We start from the raw sequence: 24,601 nt of genomic DNA, 5'->3' as shown, positions 1-24,601 counted from the left end.
CTATTGTGAGAATTGTTGTTACTGTTTTTGGCATATTGAATATGCCACGGATAGCCTGCCAGGCTCTGCCATGCGGGCGAGATACTCTCGGTAGCTTGCCGGGCTCTCCGAGAGGGACGGAGGAATCGAACCCAGGTCGACCACATGCAAGGCAAACGCCCTACCCACTGTATTATTGTAGTAGGCTCAAGATATAGCACAGTGGGTAGGGAGCTTGCCTTGCATGAGCCAACACCAGTTGAATCCCTGGCACCCTGAATGGTCCCCTGAGCCTGCCAGGAGTGATCTCTGAGGACAAGAGGGTGTGACCCAAACCTCTCCCCTCAAAAAAAGTGTGATGAAATGACAGGCTTTATACTCAGGATGAGACACCATATTAAACAGAATGGGATCCATCACCATGTGTGCAGGTTGGCCCCGTTACTTTCCTTCAGGCCCGACCCTATTGCTGAGAAAGCATCCCTGGAATTTAGAATTCATGAGCGGGAACCCCAGAAAAAAGAAAGACTTTCTCAAAATAGGGAGAAAAATGTGATAGGAGTCAGTTAAATATTTAAATAGGATGCGATCTGAGCTTATACTCCAAGATGATAAAGCAAAACAGACAGGTTAAGGGGATTTAAAGCAATTTCCAGGCTGTATAGCATTATTTACAGCATATCTGCAGAAATACATCCCACTGTTTCATGAGTTCTTTGTCCTGGCAAAAATATCAATAGGGAAATTTGGAAACTGCAGGAATCTAATCTTCTCTGATCCAAGAGCCTGGAGGTGGAAATCTACATAAAATCAAGCCCTTAACCTAAACATCTAGGGTCCTACCCTCTTTTAGAGACTAAGAGGTGAGGTCACCAGCTGCAGAAACTACAAACTGCCTCTCCCTCATGCCTCAGGCATGAAAAGCACCAAAACTTCCTTCTCTAATGTACTCTCAATGTTATACTCTGAAACATAACTTACAAAGCCAAGTTATACTTGTGAGGCGGGTCTACCTTTGCTAGCCTGGGGAGGGCCATTGGAGACATTCTTCTTTATAAGCATCACGCTTTGTTTTATAGCATCAAGCTTTATTTCCTTTATCATGTGCTTCTTTTAGATAAATACCAGAAGCAAACACAAGTATAAGAAATTCTTTTCAATTTTAATAGAGTTACTCTGAACCTTGACAGCTCTCTCCAGTTACATCAATGACAAGAATTGCAGTCATTTTCTACAAGGAACTCAGACCAGACTGAGGATTATATCATTATATCATTACTCCAAAATTCTATGGCACATATTATTCCATTTTGTTCCTGTAGAAATTTAAGGTAAATGTTGCTAAAATTTCATCTTAGAGTGTCAGATTCTAAAATCTCCCTTCTCTGTCTCTATACTATCTATACTATATGAAGCATAGCATATGCAACCACGTAAAGGGTCACCAATAAGCAAATCATACTTTCTAACTTGAAAAAAGTAAGTACTTCAGAAAATCATTTATTCTCATCTAAAAATTGGACCCCAAAAAACTCAAAGCACACTAGTTAATATAGGATAAAATGCTAAAAATTTTTTATGAGCATGAGACAGCTGTACTGTTCAGAAAACATGTTGTAAATGTATCCATTTAAGCATGAGCATAAGATTAAATGTGCAGTAAAATTTCAGGATAGAATAATTAACACCAGCCAGCCAATTTAAGCTCTCAAATACCACTAATCATTTCAGACATGTTCATTTGGTAGTAGGTCACAGGATAAAATGCAGACATGGGGAAGGCCAGGTATGGGATTACTGTTATAATGGATATGAGCAATTTCGAAAACGAGTATATAGCCTGGACAAGAAAACATAACGCAAGGAATGGAGATAAAACTCAAAAATGTTTGGCAATCTCTAAATAAGAAAGAAAATCTGCACTCTGGCACCATGCAGAGAAAGAAGTGGATAAACTGTCTACTTTGGTTGATACTTTTAGTGAACTCTTGACAGCTAACCCATGAAAATCTAGACTTCACCAAGAGAATATTGTTTCTTCCAACTCTCTTACACATCAAAAATGTTGCCCTTTTACATTTTAGTTTTTATTTATCAGATAAAAAAAAGTGTTGTTATTGTATCTCATTCATGGCCTTCCTTCTCAAATCGCATTACTTTAACCATACAATTACTTTTTTAAAAAGAGAGAGAGAAATGAAGAAACAGAGCTGAAAAAAGCAATATATTTTCTTCATAATTCTTTATAATTCTAACAAAAGAACCAATGTTTGATGGACATAGTTGGTTAGATAACTAAGCAGCAGTACTAATATCCACTATGTCTAATAGGTTTCTCCCAATGTAATTTTGTAACCATTACCTGCACCAGGAATACTTTTTAACCTAAGTAACCTCTTTAGTGAGTTTTGCCAACATTCCAATTGTCTTTGCGGTAGATACCAATTTCACGAATGTTAAAGAAACTGCCAATGACTTAATAAGAATGTTCCAAACTTGTCATGTGCTAGAATTAAGGCTATTTCTTTTTCTAGGAATGTGGGATTCCAGGGAAAGTGAGATTTTCTTAGTTTAATATGAAGGTTCCTTGCACCACCAATAATACCCTCAATATTATCTTCCCAGTGAGAGTATGGGTTTAGCCCTTGTCCATTCCCTGCCAGCTGGGTAAACACAGCCAGTTGTTCTGATTTCTCCAAGTGTTCTTTCTGTCTAATAAGAAAGAGCAAAGGCTCTAACAGAAGAATTATATGAAGGACTTGAGTACGGCTGATCAGGCTCTTGCCTGGCACTGAGCCGACTCAGGTTCGATCCCTAGCTCCCCCCATATGGTCCCCTGAGCCCCCCAGGAGTGATTCCTGAGTGCAGATCCAGTAGTAACCCCTGACACTCCCAGGTGTGGCCCCAAAACCAAACAATATAGAAAACAAAATAGCGATTAAATAAGATCACGCATGTAAAGGTAGCATTGTGCAGACAATGCCCACTGCTCAGTAAGCAGAAGCAGCCACTGTGATCTTTAATTCTGCAGAGATTTTATGGTCTAACCCTGTGTCCTGTTAATTCTGAGACCTCTCTCTTAAATAAATAAGTGTCGGAAGAAGGCCCAATAATGTCAATGTGTGTTTCGTAACAATTAATCAGAACCTGAAGGTACTTAGGATGTAGTTTTTGACACGCCAAACAAATTTTTTTTCTCTCTCTATTTTCCTTTCCTGCCAAAACAAATGTCTCTTTTCTAAGTTCATCATGAAGACTATGTGAAAACTGCTCAAGGAGCTCTTTCACATGTTTTTCACTGTCTGGCTGAGTACCAGGTCCCCTGCTTTTTATATAAATTGTGGTAATTTCACCATCAACTCTCTCCTGACAGAGAACATGGAAATTTTTTACCGTATCTTCATAAATTTGGCACTTAGATTTCAGGTAAAGGAAAATATCGGTGTGGAGCACAAGCGTTTCTCCTCGCACGGCAGGCTCGGGCCCTGGGGGTGGGAGTGAGTCTGCAGAGCCACTGCTTCTCCGTACACGCCTCTGAGTGCTCTGTTGCTCACGCTTCTTCCCCTCACTGAAAAACCTCCTGCTTTGTTCTTCAAGAGACTTTGCTTCTGACAGCAAAGACTGCTGGAGCGTCTTGAGGGCCAGGAATGATCCTTGAACGGAGACCTTTCCACTCTGCAGAGCGCTGAAGCATAAAGTCGGGATCTTCCGTTTCAGGCCCCTCACCAGACTTTCCAGCCTGTCTTGGCTCCCAAAGACAGAGAGGTCCAGGATGGCACTTACACAACTAAAGACCTAAAATTGAAGAGAGAGGAGTTAGAGCATCCATGTCCAGGGGAACACAGGCTAAGCACCTGTTCTTCTGCCACTCTCCTTCTCCACAGCAGCTGTCCCACACTAGGCCGGAAATGCCCGGCCACACTTTCCTCTTGCATGATAGCAGCTCCTCCCAGAATCCCTCAATACCACAGGGCCATGGTGTTCTCTTTACAAATGTCCTTATCACATACCACACATACAGATTATTAAGGTGTTCGAAGAGACACAACACTTTCTGAGAGAAAACCTACCAGGGGCCAGAGAGCGTAGTGGGTAGGGTGCTTGCCTTGCAAGAGGCTGACCCAGGTTTGATCTCTGGCATCCCATGTGGTCCCCTGAGCACCTTACCAGATGATGCCTGAGCACAGGGCCAAGAGAAAGTCTTGAGTACTGCCAGGGAGTAGGGATGGGAGAGAAAGGGAGGAGAGGAGAGGAGAGGAGAGGAGAGGAGAGGAGAGGAGAGGAGAGGAGAGGGGAGGAGAGGGGAGGGGAGGGGAGGGGAGGGGAGGGGAGGGGAGGGGAGGGGAGGGGAGGGGAGGGGAGGGGAGGGGAGGGGAGGGGAGGGGAGAGGAGAGGAGAGGAGAGGAGAGGAGAGGAGAGGAGACGAGAGGAGAGGAGAGGAGAGGAGAGGAGAGGAGAGGAGAGGAGAGGAGAGGAGAGGAGAGGAGAGGAGAGGAGAGGAGAGGAGAGGAGAGGAGAGGAGAGGAGAGGAGAGGGAAGAAAAGGGAAGGGACCAAGGGGAACATAAACATAAAAACAAACTACACAATTGGGTCCAGAGTGATAGCACAGCAGGGAGGGTGTGTGCCTTGCACGCGGCCAACCCGGATTAGATTCATGGCACCCTATATGGTCCCCCAAGCACTGCCAGGAATAATTTCTGAGTGCAGGGCCAGGACTAATACCTGAGCATCGGGGTGTGGCCCAAAAAACAACAAAAATTGACCAGAGAGTACTTGGAATTTAACAGCTGAGATGAATTAAAGTTTAATTTTCTTGCACAGGTGTCCAGAGGGAAGAATATTTATTGTCTCCCATATAAGGAGCATTTGGAGAACAAACAGAATCCAGAAGTTTCAATACCTTCAACATCACACCTTACCTTTTCACTAAGATGCCAGACAGTGAGGTGAGCTCCTCCCATTCTCTTTGCTAGATACTGACTCCTTTGTCTGATGCTCTCAGCAACTAAGTAGAAACATCGTCATTAGAAGTGCTTGTGGCATGATCTACCAATAATTATCTTAATTCAAACTAATAACCATGTTCAACTCTTAGATTGAACTAGATTACTTATGTTGCCTTGAATTTTATTTTACACTTTCCTCTAAATTCAGCATATCCTACTTCAACAAAATAAAATTAATTTTATATGTAAATATAACCTTAATTTTACTTTTAAATTGTACTTTTAATACATATGTATCTATATATGTCTTAAAATATGAATTTATATATACATATGTAACATTTTTAGGGGACACCAGGGAAAGAAACAGAGGGTTAGGAACAAAAACCTACAGGTCAGTATCTCTGATGAATTCAGATGCAAAATTTCTCAATATGGAGGTGAAAGGGAGAGATTTATTTTTTTCAACAAAATCATAGGAAACAACAATACATTAGCGGGATCATATATCATGATCGAAAGAAATAAATTCCAGGGATACAAGGATGATTCAACGTACACAAATCAATCAATCAAATGCTCTATATCAACATAGGGTATATAAAAATTATACAATTAAATAGATAAATAGATGCAGAGAAAGCTTTTGATGAAATTCAACATGCATTTATTACTAAAAAAACAAACTCAAAATGGCGACAGAGGGAACATATATCAACATAATAAAGGCATATTTGATAATAGAACTAGCATCATCATGACAGAAAATTGAAAGCATTCCTTTTAATAACAGGCACAAAGAAAGATGCCCACACTTACCCTTATTATTCAACATAGTATTATAAGTCATAGTCAGAGCAATTGGTTAGAAAAGGATATAAAAGAAATCTAAATTGGAAAAAAAAAGTAAAGCTATTCGTATTTGCAGATGACATGGAACTTGTACCTAGAAAAATCCTAAAGATTCCACTAAAAAAAAGTTTTTAGGAATGATAAACCAATACAGTAAAACCAAGCTACAAAATTAATAAGCAAAAATCCTTCTGTTTTGATTTGTTTGGGGCCAGACCTGGCTGTGTTTCCTCCTGGGCTCAGGGATTACTCCTGCCCGACTCCTGGGCCACAGCACAGCCGTACCTGCTACAGATACTTTCGTTTTCATGTAAGCAACAATCAGAAGAGAACCATCCAGAGAACAATGTTATTCACGACTGCGTCAGAAAGAATCCGGAGTCTAAGAATAACCACAACAAAGGAAGGAAATACTTATACATAAAAATATTGTTAAGAGTCCCACCAGGAATGATCCCTGAGCTCAAAGCAAAAGCAAGATCCAAGCCCATGCAGAAGCAGCTCAAAAACACAAAACAAAACAAAAACTTATTCCTAGTCATTTATCTAATTGCAGAATTAGTCATTCAGTTTTATCATAGGCCATTTTCACATATATTTTTCTAGTACATTACTGTGTCATTTTCATATTCAGCATAGAATGATTTTTAAGCTGCTTTAAACTATCATCCACATGGATTGTTCTAATGAAATCCTATTTCCAATTTCTTTAAATTAAATAAGTATTGCTAAAATTGTAGAAATAGATTTGAAAATACCTTTTTTTTCTCTGAATATTACATAGGCAACTCCCTTGGTTCTTGTTGGATATATCACAGCTTCAACAGCTCTACTTCCACATGCCTGGTCTTGGAAGTAACTTTTCACTAAGGTGGTCAGTTCCTTATCACCAACACGATCATATGGAAGACCAGCAACTACAAGTGTTCTTTCAGAAGCTCTGAATTTCTCGATATTCAAAACTGACACCTGTAAAAGAAATAGCGGGCTCAATAGATAAGGTTCCTGGACATCATAATAATCTGGACATCATAATGATCATCATCATAACGTCTAAAACAACAGGAAGGGGGAAGGGAGAAATGAAGAGAAAAGATTACACTTAATAAAAGGCAACGTAACAGACCACTGAGGGAGGCTGTTTCCGTCAGTTTGTTTGTTTGTTTGTTTGTTTGTTTGTTTGAGACACACCTGGCATAGCATGATTTTTAAGTTCAGGGCTTATTCCTGCCCAGGAAATGCACTGCCATGGTTCTCTATGCCCAGCTTGGTGGAGTCTGGAATACTGTAAGCCAGGAATAAACTCTGAGCCGTTCTCAATGGTAACTGTGCAAACAGATCTGCAGCGCAAGGAGAGGGTGTGCGTGGCAGTGCAGGGAATAACCCTGCCACCTGTTGTCAAGGAGACCATAGGGTGGCAGGGACCAAACTCAGGTAGGACACATGCTAGATGGCTGTACTATATCCTGGCCCTAGCTTTTAACTTTTACATTCATAGGTTAAGTGTTTCAAATACCAAAGACTTAAATGTGCTTGCAAAATAAAACTCTGCCCAATTTTAACACTGCCAATGTAAGAATGAGGGCAGGACTTGAGGCAAAGACAGAAGAATAATTACCCCTTATCTTAAAGATAAATTACTATCCAAAATTTAAAGTATACTAGATATGTTATAAACATAATTTCAAAGATTTAAAATAATATTGAAGAATTCAAGCTTGTACAGGATAAGTCAGGGATTAAAACCTTCAGATTTTTTTTCAGAGCATAAGTTTGTAGAAAATGACTAAAATTGGGGCTGGAGGGATAGTATAGTGGATAGGTCATTTGCCTTGCATGTGGCTAACCCGAGTTCAACCCTTAGTACGGCATATGCTCCCCTCAGCACCATCAGCAGATATCCCTGAGTGCAGAGCCAGGAGTAAGCCCTGAACACCACTCTCTGTGGTCAAATAAAAAAACTAAAATTAGTGATGCCTGGCAACAGGACATGCATTCTTTTAGTATTTCTTTGGTACCTGTGAAATAACTAGCTGACTTTAGTACACGGCTGACTGCAGTTTAATCCCCAGCATGGCATGTGGTCCTCCAGGGCACAGCCAGGGTCACTTCTGAACACAGAGTCAGGAGTAGCCCCTAAATACTACTGGGAATAGCCCCCAAAACAAAAAGCATACAAAAAGAAAGCAACCCAATTTACAACCATTTTTCTTTTCTTTTTGGGTCACACCCAGCAATGCTCAGGGGTTACTCCTGGCTCTGTGCTCAGGAATTATTCCTGCTTTACAACCATATCAAAAAAGAATTAGGTGCCTAGGAACAAATTTTACAAATGAGGTAAAAGAGCTGTGCATTGAATTCCTTAAATCAAAAAAACAGTAGTCACGAAGATATGGGAAAATATTCAGTGCTCAGGTGTAGAATTAACATTCTTAGATGAATATCTTATCCAAGGTGTTATATAAATTCAACAGAATCTCTATCAAAAACCCAATGGCATTCTTCAAGGAAATAATACAAACATTACTGGAATTTGTGTGGAACTACAAAGTAGTCCAAAGAAACAAAGCAATCCAGGAAAATGAGGAGAACAGAGCATCACATTCCTTGACTCAAAACTGCTATGAAGGCGCAAGAGACAGTACAGGGGTTAACAGCACTCTCCTTGTACAGGGCCGACCCCATTAAAGTTCCCACACTGTATATGGTCCTTTGAGCACTGCCCCCACTTCCCCCAGCACAGAGGCAGGAGAAAGCCCTGAGCACAGCCAGCTGTGACCATAAAATTTAAAAAAAGATAAAGAAAAACTCAGAAAACTCAGAAATAGTTGCTGACGCAAACAAAGCTACAGCGGTCAAAATGTCATCATATTAAAATCAACATAGATGTAACTGTACATCACAGTGATTCTCTAGTAAAAAATTAAAAAAATAAAATATAATAAAATAAACATAGATTCATACATGTATGAGAATTAAGAGTCATAATTAAATCCTCAGTATGCACAGATCATTTAAAGAAAATGACTTAAGAGAATAAAACAGCATAAGTCTCTTCAATAAGAGATGTTAGGGGAAAAAAAGTAGATTCTAGTCACATGCAGAAGAATTCCAACAGATTTATCATCTTGCATCATGCACAAAAATTCACTCGAAATGGATAAAGCTTGGATGTTAAACCTGGAAACCATACAATGAAGAAAATGAAGGCAAAACACTTTATGATGGTGCTTTGGGGAGGTGTTTTCAAAACTTAGACTCCAGTAGCAAAAAAAAAAAAAAAATAGTAAAAGTGAACCAAAAAGACTGCATCAGACTAAAAGGTTTCTGCATAGTAGTGGAGTAAGGATAGACTCTCAGATCAGTGGAAGTGGACTGAGCCCAGAGAAAGACCCTGAGGTATATGGACAGTTAATCTTTGATAAAGGAAGAAAAAAAATCAATAAATAAAGTAGAGCAAGGAAAGTCTCTTTAACAAATGGTTTTAGGAAAATTGGTCAGTTTCATACCAAAAATAAATAAATAAATAAATAAAAATTCTCAGATTCCTTTCTAACACCACACACAAAAGTCAGATCAAAATGGATTATAGATCTCGGTATCAGGCCTGCATTTATAAGTTATACTGAGAGAAACATAGGTAGAATACTTTATAACATTGAAAATAGATGCATCTTCAATGATTCAATGCCATTAGCCAAGCTAACAAAAGTAAAGATAAACAAATGGGACTACATCAAACTAAGAAGTTTGATGTACTCATTTCTTTTGCACTCTAAGGTGCAAAAGAAATGAGCACAGAATAAAAAAGATACCCATCAGACTGGGAGAAAATATTTTCCCGCCACTAATCTGATAAAGGATTAAAATATAAAATATATATAGCACTAGCAGAATTTTACAAACAAACAAAAAAAGGGGGGAATCCAACCAACCCCATCAACAAATAGGAGTAAGACATAAATAGAAACTACCTACAAAAAGACAGACACATGGCCAAAAAGCATATGAAAAATGCTCTGCAAATCAAAATAACAATGAGATAGCATCTCACACAGTGAAACTACCACACACATCACAAAGGGAAAAACCAAACAGTGCTGGTATGGATGTAGGAGAAAAAGAACCCTCATTCACTGTTCAGCCTTTTTGTTTTTGTTTGTTTGTTTTTGCTTTTTGGGTCACACCCAGCGATGCTCAGGGGTTACTCCTGGCTTTGCACTCAGGAATTACTCCTGGCAGTGCTTGGGGGACCGTATGGGATGCCGGGGATCGAACCCGGGTCGGCCGCGTGCAAGGCAAACGCCCTACCCGCTGTGCTATCGCTCCAGCCCTGTCCAGCCTTTTTGGAAAACAATATGGACTCTTCTCAAAACACTAGAAATTAAACTGCCATAAAATCCAGCAACTCCACTTCTTGGCATCTATCCCAGATGCTCAAAAATTCTATTTTAGAAAAAATACTTTCATTCCTATGTGCATTGCAGCACTATCCACAATAGCAAAAGTCTGGAAACAATCCAAGTATCCAAAAACAAATGACTGGAGAAAGAAACTTTGGTACATATGCACATGTAATATTACATAGCTATAAAAAAGATGAAAGATTGTAATTTGCTACTATGTGGATATATTTGGAGAGTATCACGCTAAATGAACTAAGTCAGAAGGAGAGAGATACAGCATGATCTCATATTCATATTGTGGGACAAGAAGAAATAAAGTAGAATTATAACAAATACCTAAAGACAACAGAAACTGAAAAAACTAGTCTTCAGAAGGAAGCTTACTTGCCCCAAGGGAGGACAGGGGAAACTAGCAAAGAAATGCGATTGTGAGTGGGGACACTGGGACAACAGTAGAGGGAAGTGGACACTGGTGGAGGCTGTGGTCATGGACTTTGTTATATACATGAAACCTATCAATCATTAACCACAACATCTAAAAGAAGCTATTTTTTTAAGTAGCACTGTAGCACTATCATCCTGTTATTCCTCGATTTGCTGGAGCAGGCACCAGTAATGTCTCCATTGTGAAACTTGTTGTTACTGTTTTTGGCATATCGAGTACACCCTGGGTAGCTTGCCAGGCTCTACTGTGCGGATGGGATATTCTCGGTAGCTTGCCAGGCTCTCCGAGAGGGATAGAGGAATCAAACCTGGGTCAGCCACGTGCAATACAACGCCCTACCTGCATAAAAAAATAAAACAAAATAGTATACCCCCCCCCACCAAAGTAATCCAAGATTAGGAAGCAAAACTACCTCTGAAGAGAGCAAAGATGGCTGAGGTAAAATATTAAAGACCTAATTTAATTAAAAATTCAAGAAAAGGAACCAGAGAGTTAGTACAACAGTTAAGGTGCTTGCCTTGCACATGGAACCTGGGTTCGATTCCTGACAGTCAATACGGACCCCGTGGACTTTCAAGAGTGATCCCTGAGCACAAAGCAAGGAGTAAGCCCTGAGCATCACTGGTTATGGCCCTAAGACTGGAAATAAAACAAAAATGCAACCGGAAGGAGGAGGTGCAGCCACAACACCTTCTCCAGATGGAGCCCTGGGGACACTGAGCAGCAACTAACACGGCTCCGGGATTCGGGACTGGGACACATCCAACCTTTTCTAAAACCTGAAAACATACAATCTTTTAATGGAAAACTAATTATCAAATGCTTCCTTAATAGGGTTATCTTGTTTGGGGGGTATAACTCCCACAACAATAGTGAGTTTTGTGTTGAAATATGGAACGTAATCAAGGTGAAGAGAAAATGAAGTGAAATTCATCAGTTATACAGTTGGGGTGGGGGGCGAGGGGTATACCAGGGATTTTGGTGGTGGAATATGGGCACTGGTGAAGGGATGGTGTTTGAATACGTTATAACTGAGACATAAACCTGAGAACTCTGTAACTTTCCACACGGTGATAAAATAAAATTAAAAAAAAAAAGATTATACCTTGAGCCTTCACAGTTACACTTACTTTTTAACCAATAATTAATTTTCTTAATAAAAGTAACATCAGAACAATAAAAAAAATGCAAGAGAACGACCTCCTCTCTCTTTCTCTCTCCTCCCTCCCTTCCCCTCTCTCTCTCTCTCTCTCTCTCTCTCTTTCTCTCCCTTGCTCGCTCTCCACACACACACACACACACACATACACACACACACACACACACACAATTTTCCCATGACAAAACATCTGCATTGCAAATCGGAAGCAGCAAATTCAAAACTTCACTTTAAGCCATGTAAGAAAATCATAGCAATTTTGGAACGCCTTGTAAATCATGGAAGGAATTATTTCAATGAATATGCTCAAGTTTTTTTCTTAACTTCGCTGTAACTTAAGACTGTATGGAAAACATCCTTTTATTGAGGTCAGTTAAGACAATGATGACTTAGTCTCTTTTATTTTATTTATTTATTGTCTTCTTGGGTCACACCCAGCTATGCTCAGAGGTTACTCCTGGCTCTGTGCTCAGGAATTACTCCTGGCGGTGCTCAGAAGACCATGTGGGATGCGGAAGATCGAGTCTGGCTTGGCCGCGTGCAGGACAAACTTCCTCCCCGCTGTACTATGGCTCCGGGCCCCCGACTTAGTCTCTTTTAAACCACGATTAAATATATATTTTTAATGCTGATAGCCCTTTCAAGAGACCAATACAGGGTTCAACCACATGCACAAGCGCCTTACTTACCCCCGTCCTACCTCTTGGAACCCACAGTCGCATTGGGCGGGAGATAGGTCAGCGCTCAAGGTACTAGCCTGCGGCATCACAGTCTCCCAAGCTACGCCAGCAAGAAGCCCTGAGCACAGCCAGGTGCGGCCCCAAACTTTAATAGAAATAAAAGTCTTCAGTGGTGGCATTTTATCAAATCTATGTTCTATGAAACTTCTGCTGACCAGTGAGAAAATGAGAAAACTTTGTTTTGGTCAGGCACTAATGAGAAACAGTCTTTCACTCCGTCCACTCATTCATAATCTTTAGTTTAAAATCCGTTTTAATCGCCGAGGTCGCGCTCCTGGCCCTGGGGGAACGACGGGGCTGCCCCTTGCACCAGACAAACGCTCCTGCAGACCCCCGCGCTTGCACCCGCGCGCAAAGCCCGCGCCGCTGCTCGCAGAGCTCAGATGGCCAGCGAGAACAGGCATCTGGAATTTGCAGCTTATCCCAGCCAGCACAGATGGTGAAAACACAAGGGCCCTTTGTGTCTGGAGAAAGAACAAAGGCCCCAGGGGAGAGGAAGGCCCCCTGCGCAGGCTGCAAGTCCGTGGCCCGGCCTCCATCCCCTTACTGACTTTCCCAACTAGAAACTGTGGCCTGCCTCCCTAGCGCGAATTTTCGGCTGCAGTTCCCTCCGAGGGGGTTACTGAAGCCCCCAACTAACCGGACTCCAAGCCATGACGCCCCCGAAAAGAGTCAGGGTGCGGGGGGCTGTCGGGGCGGGCGCTCAGGCCGGTGCAGCCGTGCTCTCGCCCCCCGCACACCCCGCGCGCTGGGTCCCAGGCGCGTCCTGCGCCTTTGCCTCCCTCGCCCATGCCCAACCTGCTCCAGATCCCTGCGAGGGGTCGTGGGCACGGGACCAGAGCGAGCCAGGCCTGGACCACCCCAAACAAAAGCAACTTGCCATGGTAGAGCAGAGACGCGCCCTGGGCGGCGAGGTGGACGCGGACGTCAGGGAGCGCCCGGGGCAGGGCAAAGGAGTTTTGCTTTCGGTTTGGGGCTCCACCTCGCTGGGTTCCTCCCGCTCCCCACTGTTTCTGCTGGAGCCTGGCCTCGCGCCTCCTAGGTGGGGTCTCGGACCTGCGGAGACCCGCTGCCGCCGCCTGCCAGGCGCTCTCCAAAGTGGACACAACATCTCATTGGAGACTTGAAAGCACGCTGGCGGAGGGCGTGGGAGTTGGGGGCGGGTGTGGGGGGCAAGGGGAACGGTTCTGATAGATGCTCTGGGTAGATTGTCCGGCTGCTGGGACTGTCTTGTGCCAGGTGTGTCTAGGTGTGTCCCCTAAAGGATGCTGTCCAGTCTCCTGCCCACGGGACCCAGACTCCTGAGTGCAGGGCTATTAGTGACGTGGGGATTCTGTGTCAAACTTCAAAGTCCAAAAAAGACCTAACAGGGCAAGCAAGGGGCTGCAGATCTACGGCGACTCGGATCCACTCGAATAAAATCCATGCAGAGAGAAAGTAGAATCACGCGTGCTGAAACCGGTGGTGGGAAGAACATCAACTGAAATCAACAGGAGCCTCAGCATCCACACTGGAATCTTTTCCCGGGAATGATAGGTGAAGGATTAGGGCCAGGATTAGGGCCAGGAGTGCAGATCCACCCATCTGTGCCATGGAACCTGACTTCAAGGGACTGTTCAACTTTTAGGCAGTCAGTAAAAAGGTTTTAAAGGACCAATTTGGCTCTGCTGGGTCATGTGTGTGTGTGTGTGTGTGTGTGTGTGTGTGTGTGTGTGTGTGTGTGTGTGTGTGTGTGTTTAAGGCAAAGTGAATTTGTTTAGGGTCAAAGAATTGCAACTTAGGGTGACTTAAAATTGGCTCCGAAGAGAGTTAAAAGATGCTACGGAACATGAATAGCACCTTCCTCCCAGCCAAGCTTGAACAGGTCACCCAGGGCCTGTGTCCCACATTCTAGGAGGTTTCCCTAGAATAGACCTGACCCACCACCTCCCAGCCCAGTAGTCTGTCCCAAGAAGTCCCATCTTAGAGGCACATGCCTCCTGTGGCATGAGATCCATGTCTTGATTGCACCAGGAGGGAGTCCGGACATCTCCAGCGTTGTCAGGCAGTTGCTGTGCTTCTCAGACCTGGGACCAGGCACAGTAGGGCCCTGGTCCTGACCACTGTCTATTTAAATAATCATGTTACCATTTGCACCAACCTTTTTTTTTTTTTTTTGCACAGTAAAAATCATTGCAACTATGTTCTACTCTCTAAAGCATTCTGTCAAATGAACTGATTTCCTGGAACCCCACATAATTTCCTCTTGGGCCAAGCTCAACTCCTAACAAGCACATGTTAATGGAAAGTGGATGTATTCCTAAGCTCCTGGGTTCTTGAGAATTGTATGAAAGATTTGCCTACAAAACTCAGATGCTTAGGAAGTTTAAGTTTACTGTACAGTTCAAGTAGTTGCTCCGGGTCCCTCTCCAGTATACACTCTCCTTCCTTTCCTGATATACAACTTCACCCATGCCATCCCTTGATGCCCACACCAATGTACAATATCTTAAGTCCCTCGTTGCCTGCTGTGTCCCTCTCCGTCTGCTCATCTCTGGCATGGTGACCTGTTCCCGTGCCTGCACTGGTCTCTATCCAGCATATACTTTCCTTAGTCTGAGATCCTGAAAGCTTGTGGCTTTCCGCTCTGTACCTTTGTCACTGGGTCTCTCTGGGTCTGCACCCTAGCAGCTCCTTCCCCTCAGTTCCTTAGTCTCCAGCCACGGCCACATGTGCATGGCTTACACCCCAGCTATTTTATCATCAGTCTGGGGAGGGGTAGGGAGGAGTGGAGAGGGCTTCCTCTTATCTGCTGCTGTCTCCCACCCTCAACAGTCCCAATATCTGTTTTCACTAGAAGGCACCTTGGCTGGCAAAGCTCAAAATACAAATCAACTAATTTACATGGAGATCACGTGGCAATCCAACCTTCCTTGCCGGTGTATCATTGTGAGTAGCAGGACAGCCCCAGTGACTACCACCAAGATGTATACACATTCCATGATCCAAAGGAGTGTGGCCCGGGCTAGTACCACTGGCAAGTGTACAAACACCACAGCTAGACCTGAGTTATCACAACAGCAACACCAAAAGGAAGGGAAGTGGGCTGGCATGAAATGAAACTACAGTATCATCATCATCATCATCATCATCATCATCATTGACAATCATTGATCGTCGATTTCCTTAAGTGGTCTCAGTAATGTCTCCATTCTTCCTAGCCCTGAGATTTTAGCAGATTTAGCAGATAGAAATTTTGCTCGTCCTTCCCAATGGGGCTGCATTGAAGGCTCTTTAGGGTCAGAGGAATGAGACCCATCATTGTTACTGGTTTGGGCATATGAATATGCCACGGGGACTTGCCAGGTTCTCTAAGAGGGAGAACTAGGCTATAAGATGTTACGCAGCCATGAATCTTGGTTTTATAGTCTCTGGATGTTGGACATTGATGGGATTATATGGCGCTGGCGGCAGTTTGTGGGTGTGACTGCCAAGCTACTGGAAAATGGGGGATCTGGGCGTAAGAGGCCCAGTCCCAATCTGAGCAGGCTTGGAGATCTCAGCCTTGGGTTCTGCACACCTGGCTTCCCCTGCCAGTTCCTTCATGCGTGAGGCTTGTCTGAACCTGTGGAGAGGGGCATTGAGCATGGCTGTGGCTGGGTTCCAGAGGTCTTTGACTTCCAGGGCTCTGTCAAAGCAGGGAGGGAAACTCAACCCACCCACTCCAAGGGGCCCCAGTGAAGACAGCCAGGCATGGAGGCAAGAGACTCAACTACAGTATATTAAAAGGAATGAAGAAAGAAAAGATGGAGGGAGGGAAGGAAGATAGGAAAAACTTTAGTATGGTTTGGTTAAAGAAAATGAGTGTGAATAGGTTTCAGTGGCCTGGAGAGATGGTGCAAAGGGCTAGTACATGTTTGAGGCCTGGGTTTGATCCCTGGCACTGCCTGGTCTCCTGAGCACTGGTGGGAGAGACTTGTGAGAGACTCCTGAGCACTTCACTGTGAGTAATCCCTAAGTTCCACCAGGCATAGCCTGAAAACAAACAAAAAAGAAAAGTTTGAGCCGTTCTTGCTTAAAAATAATTGGGGTCAGAGAGATAGTTAGTGGGCAGGGTGCTTGCCTTGCATGCAGCCCACCCTGTTCTTTCTCACCAGCACCTGTTAGAACCAAAGTACAGCCATTTTAGGCATGAACCAAAGTACAGCCATTTTAGTTGTTAGTAGCCATTTTGCTGTTCTGTGTGATTATGTAACTGACAGCTGAACTGGGCTGAACCTGAGACCACAGCTTGGGAAAGGGAACAGAATGAACAACAATAAAAAAAATGCTTGCAGACAGTGTCAGTCAATTAGTAAAAAAGAAGGAATCTAGTGGTCGGCCAGACATGGAAAGAATAGAACAAAGGTGGCACTAACCAATCAGCTTATATGTCAGTTAGGAAGAAAGAACAGTGTGGTATTAGGGTACTTAAACCTTTCCCCGCAGTTAATGGGGGCCTTATCCATTCTGTATTTTCTGTGGGCTGTGTGCCTGGCTGGTCAGTCTAACACCTCTCTTTAATAAAATCTTTGAACTCCTCATGGGTCTTGTGTTTGAATCACGGACCCTAATAACCCTCTGTGGTCCCCTGAGCCTCACCAGGAGTGACTCCTGAGCACAGAGACAGAAGTGAGCCTGAGCACCAAGGAAGGAAGGGAAGGAAGGAAGGAAGGAAGGAAGGAAGGAAGGAAGGAAGGAGGAAGGAAGGAAGGAAGGAAGGAAGGAAGGAAGGGAAGAGAGAGAGAAGAAAGAAAGAAAGAAAGAAAGAAAGAAAGAAAGAAAGAAAGAAAGAAAGAAAGAAAGAAAGAAAGAAGAAAGAAAGAAAGAAAGAAAGAAAGAAAAGAAAGAAAGAAAGAAAGAAAGAAAGAAAGAAAGAAAGAAAGAAAGAGAAGTGAGTGGAAGGGAGGGGAGGGAGGGGGGAGGGAGGGAGGAGGGGAGAGAGGAGGGAGGGAGTGGAAGAAGGAAAGTGAAGAAGAAAGAAAGAAAGAAGAAAGAAAGAAAGAAAGAAAGAAAGAAAGAAGAAAGAAAGAAAGGAAGGAAGGAAGGAAGGAAGGAAGGAAGGAAGGAAGGAAGGAAGGAAGGAAGGAAGGAAGGAAGGAAGGAAGGGAGAAAGAGGGAGGGAGGGTGGAAGGGAGGGAGAGAGGGAGGAGGAGGAAGAAGAAAGGAAGAAGAAAGTAAGAAAGAAAGGAAAGGAAGGAAGGAAGGAAGGAAGGAAGGAAGGAAGGAAGGAAGGAAGGAAGGAAGGAAGGAAGGAAGGAAGGAAGGAAGGAAGGAAAAGTAAGAGAGAGAGAGAGAGAGGGAGAGAGAGAGAGAGAGAGAGAGAGACTCTAATTCTATCCTGTGGCAAAAAGTTCACGCCTATGAGCCCTGAGGTCAGGAGATAGTGTCTTGTTTCTTCCTCAAACAGCTTATGAAGCAACTGCAGTTGAGCGTAGTCCAGAGGTCTGGCCCTGTTTGTGACTTGCTCCAGTGACCTCCCTTACCCCGTTCCTCCATATGTCAGCTTTCTACCTTGCCAACGATTATAACTTGTTTTCGCTGATGGGGTTCAGGACACATGACTCCAAGAGTGTCACTGAGCCATACTGTGACATTTGAGCAACATTTCAAGCAAACATTTCAAGGTGAACTCACGTCATGGGTCCTGTGGGCTGGGCAGGACTTCTCCCCGCCAGCAGATCATAAAACTCCAGCGGTAGGTATGACTATCCACGAGGAGGACTCTGGAGAAACTGACCTTGCAAAGTGACCCCCACTTTATTACCTGAATCTCGCGTAATCAAACCCAGTGTATAAACATTGAGGTTCCACCATTTCTTCAGGTCTTTCTTTATTAAGGCCCCTGTGTCCTATAAAACTTACATTAAATAAATGTGTGTGTTTTTCTCCTGTTAATCTGTTTTGGTTTCACTTCCAAAAAGGAACTTAGTTTAAGACTCAAATAGGTACTTTCTTTTCTGGCCTGGCTGGGAGTGAAGAATGGGGCCACCACACCCAGGAATGATCACAGGCTACTCCCAGCTCTGTCTTGAAGGAAAGAGGGTCATTTCTGGCACTCTAGGACATCATGATGCTGGAGCTTGAACCCCGACCTTCTGCATATAAAGCACATGCTTACTCTGTTGAGCTCTCTGGCCCGCCAAGGAATTCTAGACAGTGTTTAATGTGGAACTAGGGAGAAAACTCAAAGAACTAGAATTCATCTCTGCAGGCATTCTGTGTTTGATCCCTGGCATTTCAGGGTTTCCAGAACCCCCAGGAGTGACCCCTGAGAAGTGAACCAGCAGCAGAAAGCAGTGTCCCTGAGCTCTGCTGCATGTGGTCAAAAAAAAAAAAGTAATAGAAAATAAAAAAAGAATATTCAGTAAAACCTTTTCCTCCCCTATATTGCCAAATTTCCTTAGGAAAACATGACTCCAAGTGTGGCAAAATTTAATTCCAGAAGCATATTATAGAAGTGCTTCCCCCCAAATATAATTGATCTCTTATAGCCTGGGTTAAAAGATTTTTATTTCACTCTACTTTGTTCCCCTAAGTAAAATCATGTTGGTCAACAATCATGTTGCTCTAATTATGTACGGAACTCTATTACTACATGTTTTCCTTATATCCATATTAAAATGTGAGATATACATATTTTTGTTTCATTTTTATTTTAGGCACCATGATTTACAATGTTGATACTGGCAGAGTTTCATGCAAAAAAAAAAAAAAAAAAAAAAACCATTCCAACACCCTCCTCCAGAGTGTCATTTCTCCACCATGCCCCAGTGTCTCTGTACCATCACCCTGCCTCCCACTCCACACATGTTTTTTAAAAATAAGATAAAAGAAAAATCAGTTTTGGTCACACTGACAGGCTTAGGGACTATTCCTCACTTGGTGTTCAGAGGACCAGGTGGTATGGACAATGGCCTTAGGCTTTCAGCATGTGAAGAATGTAACTCTAGCCAATTGAGCTTTTTTAGTCTCCAGGAGAATAATTTTTAAAAGACTCATACTAAATGCCAAAATGAGCAAAAAGACAGTTTCGTTCTGTACTATGAATAAAAATACAGATGAAGGGCCCGAGAGATAGTACAGTGGGTAAGGCACCATAAACCCCACTAGGAATGGTGCATTTCTCTCTCTTTCTCTCTCTCTCTCTCTTTCTCCCTCCCTCCCTCTCCCTCTCCCTCTCTCTTGCTCCCTCTCCCTCTCTCTCATATATATAGATATATATGCATATATATAAAGCCATTGTAGTGAACATACTGAAAATCCCTAAAAGAATTTCTATTTTTCAACCTGTCAACCTAGTAATTCCCACCTCGCAATGTGATCAGTAGTGCAGAAAAAAGATTTGAAAAGCAAGATATTCTGGATTTACGTGTATCAGACCAGTGAAAATATTTGTAATCTTTTGTTTTGTTTTGTTTTCTTGGCCCATACTTAGTAGTGCTCAAGGATTACTCCTGGCTCTGTACTCAGGAATCACTGCTGGCAGGCTCAGGTGACCATATGGGATACAAGGGATCGAACCACATGCAAGGGTCAGCCACATGCAAGGCCCCAAGATTTACAATCTTAATGCCCATTGATAGGGAAATACTACTTCGAATGGGGGCACAGATTCAAAAGATGCAAAATCATGTGGTAGAAAAAAACAACTTGAAGAAAGGACAAGAGAATGTCACTGGCTCTGGTTGTGGTTTTTCCGTGGCTTTTATTATCTTATTGTTCTTTAAATATTTTTCAAGAACGCACATCTTTTCATATTATTTATTGGGTTTGTCTGTGTGTGTCTGTGTGTCTGTGTGCGCGTGTGTAGGGGGGACATTCCCAGCAGTGCTTGGGGGCTACTCCCAATGTGGTTCTCCGGAGGTGGGGGAGAGAGGTGGGGGTTGGGGGGATCACACAAAGCTTGGAGAGAAAAATGCAGTGACACGGTTGGAATCTAGGGCTTGTGTGCTCTAGTTCTTTGAACTCTCTTCTTGGCCTCCTTTCCTTTTTAAACACCTACTAAATATTATTAATGCTGTTCACTATGTAGTTTTAGCTTTCCACCTCCCAAGTGTGTGGTGGGATTGCTCCTTTGTGTTTGATAGGATGAGGTCATATATTTGATTCTGACTCAGCTGTGAATGGAAGGGACATTTTTGTTTTTGGTTTTTTGTTGCTATTCTTTTCATTTTATTTCCCCCATTTTATTTTATTTTTAGAAAATTCACAATAATTCATTACATTCAATATTCCAACACCAATCCCACTACCATTACACCTTCCCATCACTGTTATATCAAAGTTTCCAACCATCACCCAAGCCTGCCCCAAAAGAAGGTCCTCAATAATTTATTTTGCATCGCTTGTTATGAATAATCCATTAAAAATGATCCAAAAATGTTTCCTTGGAGGAAAATGTGTGAAGATTGTTGAATCTGGAGCCATTAAGTGGAAGGGACATTTTGGACCAAGAATTTAATTGTTGATTCAAGGAATACCCTGGAGAGTTCTTTTCTTCTGTCATGTTATCCAGGACAAGGATGCTGACAATTTTAACATTGGGCCCCTGAGTGGTCTACCTAGAGCTGAGTGTTATTTGTTAATCCATCAGAGACGTGTTGCATGAGCAAGGAATAAACTTTTATTTTTTTGTCCAGGACTTTATACTTTAGAGGCAGCTTGCCATATAAGCATCGCATAATCTATCCTGATTGATACAGAAACTGATATTCTGAAATGGACCATTGCACTAACCAAAAGGGGAAAGCAAAAGACAATATACAACAGTCTAAAATGTGTGACTTGGGCTTAGGGATCAAGTGACAGGTAATTAGACAACAGTTATCATAGAGTAGGTGGATAATTATTCACATTATGTAGTGGGAAAAACATTTGGCAAAACTTCACTTGTGACCACTTATGAGGCAGATCATGTAGCTTGTTAACTTCCAGAGTTTAAAAAAAAATAGTGTGGAAAACAAAATAGTGTATGTAATTACTGCGTGCTTTTGACAAAATAATAAGAAATTAAGAAATAAGTATGTTTGCATAAGTAATGGCCAATTTGGAAGAAAGAATAAAAAGGAAATTTTAAAAATCCATAAATATGGAAATTTACAGGCTTACATAAATAAGAACACTTCTCATTCTCAAAACTGACAAGAATTTTTAGTAACAAAATCTAAAAGAACCTTGCTTTATGCCAAGAATCAAATCAAGGTCTACATCTCTGAAAAGATTTACAGCTAAAAAAAAAACACCAATTAATAAACCCTTTGGTTTATTAAATAAACTCTTTCAACTGAACAAATTGATTCCAAAAAAGTAAGGAAAAGAGGCCTACAGGATTCAAATTAACCCAAATTTAGTGAAGAGAAGGAAAGAAGAATGAGGCCAAAAATGCAGAAAATTCTAGCAACTCTAAAAAGCAACCTAGAAAAAAATATGTGGACAGGGGTATTAGCATATGTACTTGTCAAATTAAAATACATAACAAACCTACTGAAGTTTTAGACTATAGCATATAGATAACCAATCACCCAGAGTAAAGAGACTGATTATCAAAACTTTATGAGCTTTGATCCTGGATATAGATGATTAGAAATTGCTATGAAAGTTTCTCAGCCTTTAAGTACATAATTCAAATGTCCATTCTAGATGTTTCCAGCATAACTAAGAAAAACAAACTGTCCAAAAACTATAATTATAATGAGAAAAGAAGAATATTTCAGGCAGTAGAATCAGGACCTAATCAACATTCCAGTTCTCTACTTGGCAGCTTACTGGGCACACATCTACTCAAGGAACTTTGGGACGGCAGTGGTTCAGTGATAGTTATGTCTCCAGTCCTTCCCTTTTGCAGATGAGTTTATTGCAGTTTTGTTTTATTCTGTTCCACCACTGTAAGTGTTGCCTCTAAATAGAGAAGAGTAACATCCTGACCTTGACCTGTTATGAATTTATCACAAATCACCTGGCATTCTTATACTTTGAGTTGGATGATATGATTGATGGAGTTTTTCATTTGGGGGAATACTCATAGTTTGTGAAGAAGAATGATTCAAATATTTCTGGCCAATAGGTAAGGGCAGACTACACTAGATTTTATCTGGGAACTAAACCCAGGGCCTCAGGCATGCAAGGCAAGGGCTCTACCACTGAACCACATCGTTGGTCCTATCAAGTTCAACTCTGTTTCTCCCTAGTTCCCTAGGCATCTGTAGGTATGGTGATTTTTCTGGTTACTGAGATATAAAAGGAAAGGACATTGGTCACTTCTGGGTCACTGAATTTAGTTACTGTTTTAAGACTTCCCAGACTTTACTCTGTGATTCTAGAAGCCTCTCTTGGCATAGGACCACTAAGTGGTCAGGGTTAAGTATTCTACTAACCTGTATTTGACATTCATTATGAGTGAGAACTAAACTTGTGTTTTGTTCAACCTCTGATCTTTGAAAATTGTGTGACTACAGTGTAAGTTAGTTGGTCTTTTATTGAGGGGGGCTGGGGAGCAACCACATCCAGTCATTCTAGGGATCAGCTGGTGCTGGGGATTGTATGTGGGGCTCCCACATAGAAAAGATACACTTCTGCCCATTGAACCAAGTCCCCAACTCAAGTTAGTTGTTCTTGACTGACAAATCTATAGACAACAATGGAGCCTTGTAAGACCACAAGTCATCATTCCTGACCCAGCATATGGGACAGAGTTTCTTTACAGATCAAATGAACCTACTTATTCTTGGGCTTTTTAAAGCCCCATATTGCAACATACAGTATTTTAAACAGTCAATACAGTATCTTCTGGTAAATTTTCAAAGACAAATTTCCTCCTTTAAAATCTCTAAAACTAGAGCCAGACAGATGGAATAGAGAAGGGATCACTAAGAAAATGATTGCTAGAGGAACCAGTTGGGATGGGAGATGTGTGCCGCAAGTAGATAGTGGACCAGACATAATGACCTCTCAGTGTCTGTGTTGCAAACCATAATGCCCCAAAATAGAGAGAGAGTATGGGGAATATTGTCTTCCATGGAGGCAGGGGGAGGGTGGGAAAGGGGGGATATACCTGGGATATTGGTGGTGGGAATGTGCACTGGTGGAGGGATGAGTGTTTGATCATTGTGTGATTGTAACCCAAACATGAAAGCTTGCAACTATCTCACGGTGATTCAATAAAATTTTAAAAATTAAAAAAAAACACCTAGAGCCAGAGAGATGGCATAGGCATTGAAGCACTTGCTTACAACATGGCTGACCCAGATTTAATTCCTAGCACCTCAGATAGTCAGTCCACTAAGCACCACCAGGAGTGATCTCTAAGCACAAAGAGTCTTTGGGTGGTTTTTGTTTTGTTTTGTTTTGTTTGTTTTGGGGACACTCCCAGCATTGCTTAGTACTTCAGGGTTTACTCCTGGTTCTGTGTTGAGGGATCACGCTTGGCAGAACTTGGAAGACCATGTGGGGTTCTGGGGGTAGAATCCGGGTTGGCAGAGTGCAAGGCAAGTGCCCTACCCACTGTGGACTAGCTCTCCAGGCTTTTCTAAACACTTTCAGCTTCTACCAGCATAAATATTCATTTAATATGAATTGAAATCTGCTGTTGGGTCTTCATTATACATATTGTATTCAGATAAAATCTGACCAAATATTTAATCTTACCAAAGATAGAAGTCTTGAATTTAACCATCCTCCGTTACTGCAATTTACCTCTCCCCCCAACACCACTGGGCCCGAACTCCCAGCCAGAGGCTAAATGAATGAATGAGTGAAGAAATGAATAATAAAGAAGAAAACTTGTGTCACCAGTCATTTTGAAGAGGACATAACCAGGAACAAACACTTGGTCCTCTGGGTAAAGGAGCGGTCAAGAGAAAAGATTACTCTGATCTCTGAGAAATACCTTTGGAGAGGTAGAGTGAGTGAGATGCTCCACAAAAGGGAAGGTCCTGTCAAATCTGAAGTGGTCACAAACTGGTCAGGTGTTTTGGAAAAATCTTGAGTGAAGTCTGCATGTCTGTAAGTCTGGGCCAAACAGAATCAGGTCACATGACCAGGCCAGACAATTCC

At 42.3% G+C, this 24,601-nt stretch overlaps 1 protein-coding gene across 1 annotated transcript; it reads right to left on the bottom strand.

Annotated features, from left to right (window-relative positions):
• Window positions 1-1,179: 1,179 nt before the first annotated feature.
• RBM43 (RNA binding motif protein 43) lies at window positions 1,180-13,184 on the bottom strand. Its single transcript, XM_055127007.1, has 4 exons — window positions 13,170-13,184; window positions 6,538-6,748; window positions 4,901-4,986; window positions 1,180-3,774 (listed from the first exon to the last, which is right to left on the bottom strand). The coding sequence occupies exons 1-4, from the start codon at window positions 13,182-13,184 to the stop codon at window positions 3,016-3,018; spliced, it is 1,071 nt and encodes a 356-aa protein (XP_054982982.1). The 3' UTR covers window positions 1,180-3,015.
• Between the last annotated feature and the right edge of the window lie 11,417 nt (window positions 13,185-24,601).

This window comes from Sorex araneus, chromosome 1 (genome assembly GCF_027595985.1).
Source record: "Sorex araneus isolate mSorAra2 chromosome 1, mSorAra2.pri, whole genome shotgun sequence".
Taxonomy (NCBI): domain Eukaryota; kingdom Metazoa; phylum Chordata; class Mammalia; order Eulipotyphla; family Soricidae; genus Sorex; species Sorex araneus.
This window is presented reverse-complemented; position numbering and strand designations above follow the sequence as displayed.

Coding starts and splice junctions, on each gene's coding strand:
- RBM43 (XM_055127007.1), bottom strand. Junction 4,987..6,537: donor AATATTCAGAGAAAAAAAAG/GTATTTTCAAAT, acceptor GTTTCTACTTAG/TTGCTGAGAGCATCAGACAA. Junction 3,775..4,900: donor TCTGGCATCTTAGTGAAAAG/GTAAGGTGTGAT, acceptor CTTCAATTTTAG/GTCTTTAGTTGTGTAAGTGC.